Here is a 16764-nt window from a genome sequence, read left to right on the forward strand (position 1 = left end):
AGATTATCAACTGGACTACAGCCAAGGCTCTAATTGCTGCACAGAAGCAAAATCACTATTATAATAAATTTATTTAATTCTGTGTGACAGGTTACAAGCTTTTCCCCACACAGCACTGTCTCTTATAGATAACTAACTGTGCAGTCGTTACCTGTAACCATTTCTTTTCTTGAAAAAGTTGGTTTCGTTTTGTGGCTGAAACCTGCATCCTCTCCTGGTAAGTGGACCTCAGAAGTTTATGTTCATTTTCATGCCAAAGCTGGGTTTCTTCATGTCTAGCCCTTTGAAAAAAATTACGAAAGCTAAAAATTAGCATTATCTCTGAGTATCGAAGTCTCAAAGATTAAACAGATCAGAATGCTACATGTTACCTTCAGACTCATAACACTCTATCACCAGAACGATTACATCTTAAACGGATACAGTTAGAGAACAAGAGATTTTTTTTCCTTGGCATATCTTCCTTTATTATCTCTAACATTTATACTGTTTTTACAACATGCTGAAGAAGGAAAAAAGAAAACTTGTATAGCTTCAAGCTTCCCCCAGCTTTTTCATGTTTCAGAAATTTATCCATCACTGCCTTGAGAGAGACAAAACTAAGGCATATAATTTCTATCAATACAGAGAAAAAAATATCTCTTAGACAGAAGTTTAAAAACTTGCCAAAGCCATTTTTGCAGCTTCTGTCAGCTTTTGGAGACTACATTAGAGATCATCTGGAGTGTTTGCTCCACGATGCCAAATTTTACTTCTCTCTTGCAGAGCGACTTCTTTCAAAATCACAGTCAGTGGGATTCCTCACAGTGGTCGGTACAACCCTCAGCTGTAAATCTTTGCATGATTGGACCCCAAGGTAATCAGTGCATTACATTAAGTGTCAAGTCTATAATCTGCCTCTCAGAATGCACCTGCAAACAATGCAAACCAATTTTGTCTTGCATGTTCCTGCATAAGGGCATGCACACTTGCAAGGCCAATTGCATTTCTGTGTCCACCTCTAGAGACAAGTGCATGCATTTCCACATAAATAGTACAGATGCATTTCAATATCTTGTTTAAAACAATACTCTGTGTCAAACAAAGGATGTTTTTGAAGCATGATTTCCCATCATAATCTTGCAAAGCAAATACACCCATGCCACATACAAAACATGCATCACAAGTCTGTTTTAAGCATGATTAATACACAATTATGATCTCTATGCACAGCTGTTTAACAAGTGTGTAGAACAAGAGGTCTCTTCTGCAGGACGATCATTAGACACACATGCTTTACTCCCTTCTCTACAGGCTGAAGAATGTACTGAAAAAGCAAAATAAAACCCTGGCACTAAAAAAAATGGCATTAATACTTAAACAAAATAGACATAATGACAGCGTAACTGTATTTTTGTAATAACAAAATAGATCAAAGAGACATGCGCATTATGAGGTGCTAGCCATCACCGTATATGTGCCTTACAATCATTATAGATTGCTGTGGCTCCAACCGATCACGCTTCCCAGCAGCTCTGAGGCCACCTTCTTGTAGTTAAGAGCTGCATCTTTCCAAGAGCTGTATGCAATAGAAATTTCTGAGTGGCTGGTCAAAATTTAGGAAACATTCCACGATAAACATAGGTTATTCTCAGAATCTCCTTGGAAATCCCATGTACATCTGCCTAATGGGTACTGAGGAAACAGAAACAAGAACTCTCTGATCTCACCTAACCTGGGTGATTGCATGAACATGGTACGTTTCCTAAGCTAAACATAACCAAACCTGGCTCCTACCACCTGCTCCCAATACCCTGTGTCAACACCAAATGCATTCACCTAAAAAGTCATCTCATAATTTAATCAAGTAAAACAAAACCAGAGCATGAATTTCAGTCTCATGTAATTAAACAAATTAAAATGAAAAGCATGTATGGCAGCTTAAAGTTCTTTATTTGCAAAAATAAACAGATGACACTGGCTTGACTACAGTAAAACTGCAACGATCTTGTCTTCTGGGGCTAGTCTGATCATTTTTTTTAATTTTCCAGGTGAAAAAAAAGATACCTTGGGTATATTGGTTTTGTTCCAAAATGAAAATAAAAACTGAAGCCTACAAATTTTCCTTGAAGAAGTGGTCATGTTTTCCACCCTGTACTATCTAAAAATATTGTTGGAACAGAAAAATTTTAAACACCCCTACTGAAGACAAAGAGTACACTTGCTGCATCAACAAGAGACTCAGACCACAGACAAAGCAGTGTCAAAGGCTACAAGAATGAAGTGAGAAAAGAAAGGGTGTCACAACAGTCAAACGTAAGCTCAGAGAAAGGAGTATGCACAAGACAAAAGTGAAGAGGATATTCATCTGACTCTGAAGAATGGCACTGCTCTCAGACCTGTGCAAAGAGAAGAGTTACAGATATAATCATCTGAAGAACTGGAACACTTTCATAAATGTATATATTATATATAAAAACATATTATATATACATTATATAGGGGAAAAAATAAGCAGACTATGTATCTCAAGGATGCTTTACGGACTCAATTTCTATGACACTGAAGACAACACTATCTCTAAAACCAAAATAATTGTTACGAATTAATGCATAGAGCAAACATGTCTCAATGACAAAATACAGAATGTTGTATCCTAATCTTTAAGGAATGGTATAACAGCTTATTTGGGCCCCAGAAGGTGGAAGGAAACAGCTCTGAGGGAATCCAATTTGTTTTAAACCTGCCTCATTACTATATACTATAAATAGAGGCTAAAATACCCTTAAAAGTCTCAAATTTCACAATAAAATCCTATTATCTGTACCAATTTTATCTAATTCTAATGTATATCAAAAATTATACTCAAATGTATTGACTAGCACACTACAGCCTTTGTATGTACAAGCTGTCAGAAAACAAAAGCTTTTTCTTTTTCCATTTGCGCTATTGCATTTGAGAACAGCTTCCAATACCTATGAAGGATCCTCTTCTAACAACAGTAAGCAGTAGCATAGCTGAAGAAAGACCTAGAAATAGAGACAACTTTTTCTTCCTAAGCTAACTACCTCCCTTGGGTCATCCAACACATCTCACGTTCCCCCAGTCTTTGAAGTTGTTATCTCTTCAAGAGAAGGCTGAGAATTTATTTTTGTGACTTTGTACAGTGCTGAGCACATTACTGCCACCTAACAAGTGATGCATAAAAGGAAGCTCCCAAAGATCTATGCATATCAAAAAAGAATCTGTTTTTACTTTATATTTAAATATCCTTTCATTGCGTGAAAAGGAGCATCAGAATTAACTCCACGGGGAACTGTTTCTCAAGCTGCCTTGCTGTTGTATGCTCAAGCTGCCGTGTCAAGGATTCAGTCCCATTCCCACTCAACATCAGTGAGAAAAGTTCCATTTAATTCACCAGTTCGTCATGATCAATGTTTTTCAGGGCAATTCTGAAAGAACTGTAAAAAGAAGAAAAGGGGGGCAGGGAGGGATTGTTATAAACAAGCTCCACACGGATATGTTAGAAGGTCCTTAAAACCATTTATTAAAATTATTCATAAATTGTATTGCCCATTTTGAGAAAAACAGAAGCATCGTTTTACATAATAAGGAATCAACAAACTTACCGATGATCAGCAGCCCAGAGCAATGCTGCTTGAACTTGGGTAATGAAGCTATCCAAAAAACTGCTAATTGAAGGATGCCTTGAAGGAAGCTGAAATTTTAAAGAATTTTTCTCTTTCTCCAGCTCTTCCAGTTTCCATCTAAATTTATCGGCTAGAAAATAAATAATAAAAAAAAAAAGTTACTTAACAGTTACAAAAAGGTTCCATTTTAACTGAAGAAGAAAAAAGGTCGATCAACAAAAAGTAAAATCCACCTCACAGACAGTTCTTTCCCTTTTGATAAAAATATATCGATCTGTTTTGCTCAAGGATGAATTACTAAGACTACAATGGAAAACATCAGATAACCAGGATGCTAAGCTACTTTCTTCTACGACAAGGACAAAACTGCAGGCTTCCCAACACTTTCACAGAGTTTTAATTTGGTAAGGCTCCAAAGAATTGGCTCAAAGTTATCATCTGTGCTCTTTTCCTAAAGTAACAGCTCTGAATTCAATCCTAAGAAAACTCCTACTCTTCACTGCTCCAGTTTTAAAACAATCTTAGATGGCAGTTATACATTTAAAGTCTGATCTTTTAAGAAATTGCATTGTTATTAGGTCAAGAACTGAAGAATCACATATGATATCTCAGCAATGTATTTCAGCAGAAAATGCACATGCAATTATAGCAATTAAACAACTATCTTATTCCCGGCTCTCCTGAATTATGCTTACTTTATCATCCAACAAAAATATTTACTTTCAACTTTAAATAAAAATAACAGTGGTCCTTAAAAGAGTGCTTTGACTCTACCATAACTCTCTAAATTTCTTAAACACTTATCTATACAAGTCAGTTCTTACTTTAGTTTCTTTCCCTGTGTAGAAAACAAAGGAACATAATCGCAATTACAAATTATTATTTCTGGTACATATAGTCTTTATTCTCTATAGTGCCAGTATACTAGCAAAATCACATACGTGACAGATAACAAGCCTGGTTGGTCCAAGCCAGAATACTTTTGATGATACTTGGTCAAATCAGAGAGTTTTGAGCTAGCCCACAAATGGAAAACCTTTACAGTTCAGTACTCTCCTCATGACCTTGCTGCCTACAATTTTGCATGATGAGCACTCCTTCCCTTCTAACATTTTCAATACAACATGTTACTATCAGAATAACATCCATCTGTGTGTGCTTTTTACTGCTTATTTTCTTTCTTTATCCTCAAAGGGGTTTTAAGAAGAGGGGTTGTTTATATTTGCTGGTTTAGTGAAATGATCAATTTTTACAATAATCTATCATTAGTATTGATCTCCCTTCTGCTTCTGTGCTGATGGGGTGGAATAAAGACACAGAGTGTACTAATGAGACTAGATCTTCTCCCTAGGTCAGCAGACTGTGCCAGGGTGGTTAAGCTCATGTTGTTGTTATTATTAGGGTACAAAACGCTGCCAGAGGGCTCTAGCTTAAATGATCACCACCCAAGTTACTGCAGGGTCCAGGCCCTGCCCCAACAACCACATGTACTCTTCCTGCAAAGGAGAAACACCTTTTCAGCAGTGGAGGTGAACTACATCTGCAGTGGGTTTCCCAGGGACCACAGCTGAACAGATTTGTCCTATCCCTATTCACCACAAGGAAACTAGAACTTGGGCCCAGCTGAGTCTTCTGAGCCCACACTTTGACCAGAAAAACTTATCAGCATTCACATTTCGCATGGAATTTCAAACACAGCCATCAAAAATATCACTGTTACAAACAGAAAAGTAAGGGTTGGATTGTGAGCAATGAACACTAAACACCAAAAACAGGTGGAACCACCTCCTTTTACTCAAACCACTCACCACAGGGCTTTCCTGTGCTACCCAGTCAGGAGTTGTGGCAACCCTCTACAGGCATTCAATGACGTTGTCATTGATTGTCAACATAATTATGCTCACGCTGTGTTTGTATGTTCAATTGTTTTATTGTTCCACTCCTACCCATCCTGGCCCTAGAAACAGGCTATTTTGGGAAAGAAAACAGATGAGGGGATCTACTTGCCAGTTCATTCTCTCTCTCATTAATTCTTGGCTGCATCCTGCTTTATATATTCCAGCCTACACAGAATTCAATTAGTTTCTACTAACAGACATTTCTAAATAATTTGTTTCACTGGCATTTTATAAGTACTATTGCTGGGCATATCTGCTCGTCATCTCTCAGCTCTAAATGATTGTTTCTCTTTTCAGCACTGCGGCTAGGGGGCTATGTCTCAAGAGACTCTGCCACCACTGAGTTGAAGACTGCAGCACTTGGCTTTTAGGCTCCTCTCCTGGAAAGGAGATCCCTCAGTTTGACCTGGCTGATGTCTTCAGTGCAGGGAGAGACCAAGGTGCCTCAGTTCCAGCTGTGGAGCAGGGAATCATGCAAGTAAGGCTCATCTCAGTCCAGCTTTCAGCACTGCAGCTCAAGAGAGATTTGGATCAAGCAGAAGTAATGGAAGTGATAGAAGTCTAGCAAATAGGACATGTGAAAAAGAGGGCAATAAGCAGGGTTCCTCGATCTAGTGGAGATAAAGACTGAGGGGAGTAACTTCCAGTACTATTTACATACCAGGAAGCTGCAGAGAAAGCAGTGCTTTTCTACATACAATGCTTTTCACCTCTCCTCAGAACTTGAGTCCTCAGTAACAAACCTGAGTTGCAGCAAAGGAGATGAGGAAAAACATTAAGAGATAGTAAAGCACTAAAACTAACTGCTTGGAACAGCCAGGAAATCTCCACCAGTGTTGGTTTTTAGGTCAGACAAACAGCTCTCAGGAATAGCTCTGGCATAGTTTTTAAGGTTGAGGCCAGCAAGATCAAATGTGTTCTCCTGAGATCCCTTCCCATCATATTTTGTAGGATTTTTCAGCCAAGAAGCAGAATATAAAAGGACTTCGCTATTCGTAAGCCATCGGACTCAAGGACAATACTTTCTTTTATCTTCATTTTAGTCTTTTAAGCACGTTATTTCAACGCAGAAAAGACCTTCACAGGATCCCAGAGCTCACTGATGGACTGAGACACCGAAAGAAACCACAAGCACTCAGATACTTCCATCACACTCAAAGGCTTAATACTTTGTTCCTTTGTCCCATACTTCACCTCAAAATAAGTCATTTAACACACAGCTGACATGCAAAAAGCAATCCCCTCATTTGGATGTTCTTAATTAAAGGAACTTTAATGTATTTAATACATACTGTTTTACAGACAAGCATTTGGAATAAGGCTTAATTCTCTTCACCAGCCTTTTATTTCACTGTATTCCGTTGCTAGCTTGCTGCCTTGCAGCAGTCCCATGGATACCCTAGACAAAGCTTCTACTTCAGTGCAAACAGCAAAAGTCAACCCTTAAATTACCCTCCATCCCAATCAGTTACTGCCTGGTGCACTTCAGACATCCCACTCGATTTAAAGCCAAGCCAGGGTCCAGGCATGGAAGACGCTGACTAACTACTGTTCTCAATTAAGCAGACAGAAGTCAGAGAACTGCACTGTCTCCAAAGATGATGTTTTATAATAGCTTTGTGCGAATGAAGCAATTTCCATAATTTTTAATTGACCATATGAGAACATCTGCCTACCTCTCTACTTTTTACATATTCTGATATTGGTTTTATTCCCTTGAAGAGAAGGTTCACTTTATCAGAACTATTTATCATAATTTAAAAAACATTTAAGAAAATCATCACAGTAAGGGTAGAACCTCATTTGCTACATACTGCATATATTTGTTTATTTATGTCTGTTCTTTGCTGATAGGTGAGAAGATGATCATGCTATTCTACAAATTGCTGGACTTCAAGGAAGTGTTTCTTCAGCTAGTTCAACTAGAGACCATTTGATCCTGCCCCACAATCCTGTAAACAACCCCCTCCCTCTTTCCCTTCACTTCCCTCCAAAATCTGAAGGACCTAAACCAGGATTTGGCATAAATCACACATTGCAGCCCTAAAATCTTTTTCTTACCTCCTAGATACTTCCAGAACCAGGTAACCTCCCCAGCATTCATCTTCTTAAAAACTTAAAGCTTCCAAGATGACTGAACTGTTTTTGTATACTCGGCATCAGAGATATTGTTACCTATTTTTCAAGAAAAGTCCAAGGTTTAGATCCAAAGACCCCTCTAGCAGCCTGTCTCCAACCACACAGAGCAGCGGGCCTTTAGAGAGGAGACTACGAACCAGGGTGCAAAGTGTCCCTTTACCTCGATACTGCTCCTGAACCTCTGATGTTTGCCAGCTGAAAGACTTCCTGAGCAAGACAGTATTCCTAGATCACTTCACTGCTTTGAGGGGAAAAGGGGAAAGAAAAAAAAAAAGGGAAAAAAAAAAAATCACCAACAGGTAGATATCTGTCCACCAGAAACTTCTCTTTTCTCAGGCTATCTATGCTTTTGGTCTCCAAAATACAGTATGACAGAATTTCAAAATGGAATTATGAATTATATAAACACATACTCCATTTGGTAATTTTAAAACTAAAGTCTGATGATCTTATTAGGTGTTTCCTGGTTGTTTTGGTTTTGGGGTTTTTTACTGTAAAATAAATCAAAACATTCCTTCTTCACTTTCCCTGCACATTAATAACTTAGGCATCGTCATGTTCAAATTGCACTACTCATTTTCCAGGACAGAGAGACTTACACTAGCTAAAGCAACGCTACAAAGGCTAGAAAGTGAGGAGTCTAGTGCAGAGCTTGAATACGTGACTGAAATGCAGCTGGAGAACAGACTAGTAAGCAAGATGTCTACAGCCCAATTACTAGCATTGGCCTCCTGCAAAATTACTTGCAGGAGAACATGCAGACCAATTAATACCCAAATATGACATGTAAAGACATATACTGTGACCAGAAATTAAGGCATTATAAGCAACTGGAGTATGTGTGTGCTCTTGATTTGAGGATAAAATAATTAACTATTTAACAGAACCAAACAGTTACACTGTAGAAGATATACAGTTCCTTGCAAGTCCTAACACCGGGTATGTGTAAAAGGGAGCCTTCAGATTACATTTGGATAGTTGAACGGCTCGCCTTTACCATGTGCTGTCTGGTTACCGGTACAGAGCAAAACCTTTTCTACTCTCCATTCAGCCCTGCATATGGAAACCAACAAAACAAACCCAGTGCAGAGTCAAACTGCACACCCAGGCAAGGCTGGCTCCAAGAAGGCATGGGGCTGGGGACAGACACTGGAAGAGCCTGTTAGAGTGACACGAACAGCAGCTGTACCCCAGAGCTATGCCTGCCCTTCTGACTGTGGAGGACTAACAGGAGCACATCTTCAGAGCAAAACTGTTCAGCACTGAGAAACCAACATCTAAAGTTCAGAGGGTCTTACTTAAGACTAGGTTTAGGGTAGTCCCCATGGACTGAAGGCCAGTTAGTAGCTGGAGCCCCTCTGGTACACCCCTAAAGCACATCTTGAGACTTTTGTTCTGCCTGAAAGCAAGCCAGTCCACGCACTCCAAGACTGCTCTACATTGCAAAGCAAAGCACAGTAAAAGGGACAACTAGGAGATTCCCTTCAAAGGCTCACACACCTAATCTTAACTAAAATGCTATTTGGGCCAGGGTCCTTGGAATATTTCCAGCAGTCAGTGGAAAATGTAGCTCCTGGAAAGAGCTAAAGGCTTTCCAAACAAGGCTATAACCCCTTGGGTACCACAGCCAAACATGAATGTTAAGTTCATAAAAGGCTAGGGCACAACAGCTGCTAGAAGAAAACTAATTAAATTACCCTGCTTACCCCCCACTTAATTTTTTCCATTCCAACCAAAAAGGCAACTTTGTGAAATTCAGCACTCCAGCTGTGCTCCTGAACTATCAAGACAACCTTGAGGAACAGCTGAGCAAATCAAACTCCTGGCTGCTGAACACCCTTTGGAGTCAGAACCAACTGCTACAGAATTCACCTCAAAGCAGGAGGGCCAAAATCTGTTAGGAGTGCTACAACTCCATAATTCTTTGTTTTGTGTGTATTCCTCAGTTATTTGGCACTCTTTGTACAGGTGAAAAACCCCTTCTAATTCCTGCTTTACCCTACCGAGATGCTAGATCGATGTTTGACTCTGATTCTGGTGCTATTTAAAGTTAAAAGACTAGTAACCTGAAGAGTACAAGGGAATAGGTCTCCTGCATTCCCAGCCAGGCTCAAGGCAGAGTAGCCAAAATGCACAGCAATCACCTGATGTCACATTTGATGCCACCAGCTTCCCCTGCTGCAGGCAACATCAGCTGTCTACTGTCGCTCCACTACTTTTTCTTTCCCAGCAACGAGACACCAGTATACATAGGTTGGGTGGGGGAGGAAAGGGAAGGAAACCTGGCACTCAAAATAATCCCTGCGAGAGAAGCACCAGAGAACAGTGTCTGAAGGATTTCTTACAAGAACTGCTCAAGCAGGCTGTCTGCCTCCCAGCAGGCTCTGCATTTTCCCCCCATCAGCCCATACCAGTTATAAGGCAGGAAATTGCTGCGTCCTTAAAACATGTATAACATTTCAGAATTTAATATACCGAACATCAGTGTTACAGCAGAGTTGGGAAGTCTGAAAGCTTTTAAAAATACAAGAACAGACACATTTCAGCTGTTACACTTCTAATAAAAAGAAGCTTGACACATTGGCAGATATTGATTTTCCCCCTTTAATTCACATCGAATTTAAGAGCATTCATTTAGGCTTTCAACAAAAAGCTAAATTCTCAGAAGTTTCACAGATGCTTCCTCCAAAGCACAACACCAAGTTTCCCACCTACAGTTTACATCTTAACACTAAAAAGTCTACGCTGTATATGATATGGTATGATATATATGGTTGTAGTGACCATGAGATGGTAGAGTTCAGGATCTCATGTGGCAGGAACAGAATAGCTAGCAGAATCACAACCCTGGACTTCAGGAGGGCCAACTTTGGCCTTTTCAAGCAATTGCTAGGGGCAATCCCATGGGACAGGGTACTAGAAAGTAAGGGGACTCAAGATAGTTGGTTAGCATTCAAGGACTGCTTCTTCCGAGCTCAAGATCAGAGCAACCCAGCAGGTAGGAAGTCAAGGAAGGGTACCAGGAGACCTGCATGGTTAAACAGGGAACTGCTGGGCAAACTCAAGTGGAAGAAGAGGGTGTACAGATCATGGAAGGAGGGGCTGGCCACTTGGGAGGAATATAAGTCTGTTGTCAGAGGATGTAGGGAGGCAGCTAGGAAAGCTAAGGCCTCCTTGGAATTAAACCTTGCAAGAGAGGTCAAGGACAACAGAAAGGGCTTCTTCAAATACATTGCAGGTAAAACCAACACTAGATGCAATGTAGGCCCACTGATGAATGAGGTGGGGGCCCTGGAGACAGAGGATAAAAAGAAGGCGGAGTTACTGAATGCCTTCTTTGCCTCTGTCTATACTGCTGGAGGCTGTTCTGAGGAGCCCCGGACCCCTGAGGCCCCAGAAGAAGTCAGGATAGAGGAGGAATCTGTCTTGGTAGATGAGGGCTGGGTCAGGGACCAATTAAGCAACCTGGACGTCCATAAATCCATGGGTCCTGATGGGATGCACCCGCGGGTGCTGAGGGAGCTGGCGGAAGTCATTGCTAGGCCACTCTCCATCATCTTTGCTAAGTCGTGGGCAACGGGAGAGGTGCCTGAGGACTGGAGGAAAGCGAATGTCACTCCAGTCTTCAAAAAGGGCAAGAAGGAGGACCCGGGTAACTATAGACCGGTCAGCCTCACCTCCATCCCCGGAAAGGTGATGGAACAACTTGTCCTTGGTGCTGTCTCTAGGCACATCAAGGATAAGAGGATCATTAGGGGCACTCAGCATGGCTTCACCAAGGGGAAGTCATGCTTAACCAACTTGATAGCCTTTTATGAGGACATAACCCGATGGATAGATGATGGTGAAGCTGTGGATGTGGTCTATCTCAATTTCAGTAAAGCGTTTGACAGTGTCTCCCACAGCATCCTCGCAGCTAAACTGGGGAAGTGGGGTCTGGATGATCGGGTAGCGAGGTGGATTGTGAACTGGCTGAAGGAAAGAAGCCAGAGAGTGGTGGTCAATGGGACAGAGTCCAGTTGGAGGCCTGTGTCTAGCGGAGTCCCGCAAGGGTCGGTACTGGGACCAGTTCTATTCAATATATTCATTAATGACTTGGATGAGGGAATAGAGTGCGCTGTCAGCAAGTTCGCTGAGGACACAAAACTGGGAGGAGTGGCTGACGCACCGGAAGGCTGCGCAGCCATTCAGAGAGACCTGGACAGGCTGGAGAGTTGGGCGGGGAGAAATTTAATGGAATATAACAAGGGCAAGTGTAGAGTCCTGCATCTGGGCAAGAACAACCCCATGTACCAGTACAAGTTGGGGACAGACCTGTTGGAGACCAGCATAGGGGAAAGGGACCTGGGGGTCCTAGTGGACAGCAGGATGACCATGAGCCAGCAGTGTGCCCTTGTGGCCAAGAAGGCCAATGGCATCCTGGGGTGTATTAGAAGGGGTGTGGTCAGCAGGTCGAGAGAGGTTCTCCTCCCCCTCTACTCTGCCCTGGTGAGGCCGCACCTGGAATATTGTGTCCAGTTCTGGGCCCCTCAGTTCAAGAAGGACAGGGAACTGCTAGAGAGAGTCCAGCGCAGAGCCACGAAGATGATTAAGGGAGTGGAACATCTCCCTTATGAGGAGAGGCTGAGGGAGCTGGGTCTCTTTAGCTTAGAGAAGAGGAGACTGAGGGGTGACCTCATTAATGTTTTTAAATATGTAAAGGGCAAGTGTCATGAGGATGGAGCCAGGCTCTTCTCAGTGACATCCCTTGACAGGACAAGGGGCAATGGGTGCAAGCTGGAACACAGGTGGTTCCACATAAATATGAGGAAAAACTTCTTTAGGGTGAGGGTGACTGAACACTGGAACAGGCTGCCCAGAGAGGTTGTGGAGTCTCCTTCTCTGGAGACATTCAAAACCCGCCTGGACGCATTCCTGTGTGATATGGTCTAGGCAATCCTGCTCCAGCAGGGGGATTGGACTAGATGATCTTTCGAGGTCCCTTCCAATCCCTAATATTCTGTGATTCTGTGAAACTTCTTCCCCAAGGGGTGCTAATGCAAGCCTAGTGCAGATTTTCAGCATAGATTTTGATCAGTGCCCCTATTTTGTACAACATCCATAGCAGCAACACCACTGACAGACTGCCACTCAGATCGTTAAGATGTTCTCTGTCTCTTAGTAGTAATAGTTAAATGGAGCGGTGATATATCAGCACAAACCGTAGGACTCAGGTTTGTGAGGGTGTAGGTACAGTTACTTTCAACATCAGCAGGAAGATTACCAAGAAGCCACAAAGCCAGAAAGGTTCTTCCAGCACGCTTCTGGGCAAGGAGCAGGGTGAGAGCCCAGTGGGAAATGTTAGAGTCCTGACTTAGGTGATTAATCTCTTGAGTTACTTGGCTAGCATTAGAAAAATTTTGGTTTACCATGTTTCTTTCTCATTATCACCTGCAATGATGTAGGCTGAACTATCCTCACAGCTGCTCTGAGCTGAGTTTAAGGCACATAAGGACTATCTGGATAAACCTACATCAATTTCCTGTAACATGACTATCCTGCCAGCAAAGCGGTTATTACTTGCTACTATCATCTCACAGAGGAGCCTCCAATGGAAGCCAGAACCCAATCATATTAGGCTCAGAGAACAGAGGGGGAAAAAAAAAAAAATTCCCACTCAACAAAACAAATAGCCAAAAAGACAAACGGAGAGGACAAAACATCAGACACACAGTATGGGTGAAAATGATGCACAATACTTTCAGTGTACCAGAAGCAGCTTAATCTCCACTGCTCTTAATCTGATACTTCTGAAAAACATTATGTTTTTGTAGTATTTTGAATAGCAGCATTTTTAATAGTAAGAGCTTTATAAGTATTTTGCATTGCAGCATAAACTAGGCACTTCCATAATTTTCTAAATGCTGGAGTAATTACATTTTTTAAAGTGTCTGACATGCAGAACAGTTGCTGAAATAGTGGATGGTTTTGCATTTGTGACAAGCCCTTACTCGTCTTTGTAATTGCACTAAAACAAAGGTACAATTCTACAGTGTTTATCCCATATAGTCCTTATCTTCAGATTTGCTGCATTTGTAAATTCCTTCAAACAGCACAAGGGTTTTAATGCATAGGCATTTTTGGAGACATCATTTCTGGTTTAGTCAAGTCACAATACAAAAAAACAGTGCCCTGTTGACAGTTTGCTTTTCATATTCTTTTGTAAACATCAAATTTCCAATGAAACCACTGAGATGCTCACATTTCCAATATGACTTTACAGTAAAAATAATTTACAATAACATCAAAAAATACATTAAAGAAAAAAACAAGCTGATCACTGGTACACTTTATTTGATATCAACATTATTTTGTAAGCAGTGCTGACAGTACTGTCACTACATATGAAATAGCACAGAAATAAAGAAAAACATGTACCGTCATTCCAGGCTGAATCCATATTTTTTTAAAAAGGCTATGCAACGCAATGGCATAGATCTTATTCTGAATTAAATTCTACTCTTAAAAAGATCCCTCAAGACAAAGAAGCTAGCAGAAATCAATGCAATGCTCCTTGGCTTGCAACACAGCTCGCTCTTTTATTGAACATGGTAGAGTAAGAGCTTTGGTAAAGGTTTCTTATCAGCACAGTTCACATACATGAACAACTGTCAGCTATATATTAATGTCAACCAAGGACAATTCAATTCCAGTTTACTATGTCCCTTTTGTTGCTCCAGAAATCTCTAAGCCAACATCTGCCTTTCTTCACTGACTCCGAGTAAATGCCACGGATTGATTAGACAACAAGTCAGTCAATTAACAGTGAAACAATGCAATACTTTATAATGCAATTATTTGTATTGTGAGATACTAGTCATTTTTATAAAAAAAGTTCTAAACACTCTAACAAGAAATTAAAAAAACCTGATGGACTTTATCTGGGCTTTTATATCAATGATTTTATGACTAGACACACACTCAGATTATGTTGGGATTTTTTTGTACCGGGCTCTATTTAAGCACATACTGTGAATCTAAAGTGCTTTGTTCCAGCTGTCGAACAAAGGAAAGGCTCCTTTGTTATTGCCTAACCTGAATATATTGAGAATACCACCCTAAAGCACACCGTTTGAAAGTTTTGTTTTGGTTTGGTTTTTTTTTGTGATAGAAGTCCGAAACTAGTATAGATAAGAAATGTTCCACAGAGGTTTATCTTCATACTTTTAAAAGCCATGCTGTAAACATGCACAACAAAGCAGCACAAAGTCTCAGCTAAGAAACACCAACTAGTAGGTGTAGAGTTGCTTCAAGTTGAAGTTTGAAAGAAAATAGCACAGATTTTAAAATCTGACATATATTAAATCATGCAATGTTTCCCAAGGACTATAATCTGTGAAGAAATCTGGTTGCAGTTCTGCTTAAGTCACCAACTACAGATCAGCACCACCAAAACCAAAATGCAATTATACAACATTATCTTCTTCTGTGGCAAGGCACACCGATGAAAAGGTATCAAATATTCTTTCTTATTGAATGGATGTTACACACAGAGAACTACAGATATATAAATACATGCACACAACCCCAAACGGATTGCTCTGAAAACTGCAGTAGGGAGCTCTACAAGGAAACGGGAAGTTTTGCTCTAGAAACAAAAGGGAAGAGAGAAAATGAAGAAAGTCTTTGTGGTAACTGAGATGAAAACAGTACATCCAATCATTATGGATAAGTACCTGGAGGCTAAAATTTTGCTTTTGGTTAAAGAAAAACTTTTTTCTTCCTCTCTTACTCCCTGCATTCCCCTTTATGAGTTCCCACAATAGCGCTCAATGTTTTCTCGTATTCCAGGTCTCCACTCTCACATTTAGTAGTCTACACAATCTCAAATATATACATCTAATTTCCTCTTTCATTGTTCCTTCCTTAACCCCAATGCTCTTCAAGAATTAAAACTTTACCCTCAAATTAAGCTGATACCCTTCCCAAGCAGTCTGGATCAGTAGATGAAAAACCAAAAACTGTTTAAAAACTACTAAAGATGTTAGCTTAGCTCAGCCTAGCCACATTTCAAATTTCCACCATCCATCACTCTTCTAGCACCCAGAAGTTACGCTGTTCTACTTCACCTACCACCTCTCTGGGCAACCTGTTCCAGTGCTTCACCACACTCATCATAACAAATTTCTTCCTTATACCTACTCAGATCCAATAATTACCACCAGCTCAAGGAATCTGAAATTCAATGGCAAAGGAAATAATTTAAACACAGAATAGTTGCTGACTGTTAATATCTGGTGACTTATTTCCTGCCTTTTCCTTTGAACTTGGCCTCACAAACCAATTCCCTCTCATCGGCAACTCACAGGTACCCTTACACCTCATTTCTCCCCTCTCTGTTTCCCTGCCCCTGCATCCTCTTCCCTTCCCACACCCTCCCCCTCAGCTAGCATCTGCTTCTTCGGTCTCCTTTGTTTCCCAAAACTAATTTGGGTTCCTCACGGATTTCTGCTGGACTTCAAATTACACTGCTAGATTTCCCCCACCACACTCCAGACTGTAAACAAAGGTTAGAATAAAGTTAACTTTTGGTGGGGCACAGAGACACAAAAACAGACAAAATAAAGCTTTTTAGCTGTTTAACCTACAAATGCTGTTTATTTGGCTTACATATACAAATACTGAGCTCTTGCCTGTTTCCTAACTACCATCTTGAACATGGCTTTCCCCAGACTGCTTTTAGTACTAAAGCATACACGGGGTAAACACAAAACAATTTACATAATTTTGGGCAGTGACAACTGTAGTTGGATCCTGGAACTCTGGAAGGCAAAAAAAAAAAAAAAATATATATATAATGTCAACTATAAAAGCTATACCCCTTTTTTTCCTGGAAACTGTATCTCAAGTACACTTTGTCCAATTGATCCCCAATTTCAAAACATTCAGTATTTCCTGACATTCCCAAAATGGCACCAAACTGTAAAAAAATTCAGAAAGTTTGTGGGGTTCAGAGCACCACGCAAACTAAACCTCCCTACAGAAATGGGTTCTCTCACTGAACCGGAACAAAGCTGCATCTCACTGCAATAACCTCAGAGAAGGCACTTCCTCTGCTA

General features: G+C 40.7%; 1 protein-coding gene across 1 annotated transcript in view; it reads right to left on the bottom strand.

Annotated features, from left to right (window-relative positions):
- Window positions 1–16764, bottom strand: part of DISC1 (DISC1 scaffold protein) — a 214368-nt gene that overhangs the window by 145538 nt on the left and 52066 nt on the right. Inside the window, exons 4-5 of the mRNA XM_068395951.1 lie at window positions 3609–3759; window positions 152–281 (exon numbers count right to left, since the gene is read on the bottom strand). Of these exons, the coding sequence (XP_068252052.1) occupies window positions 152–281; window positions 3609–3759 (281 nt within the window). The remainder of the gene's footprint in view (window positions 1–151; window positions 282–3608; window positions 3760–16764) is intronic.

This window comes from Nyctibius grandis, chromosome 1, assembly GCF_013368605.1.
Source record: "Nyctibius grandis isolate bNycGra1 chromosome 1, bNycGra1.pri, whole genome shotgun sequence".
In the NCBI taxonomy this organism is placed as follows: domain Eukaryota; kingdom Metazoa; phylum Chordata; class Aves; order Nyctibiiformes; family Nyctibiidae; genus Nyctibius; species Nyctibius grandis.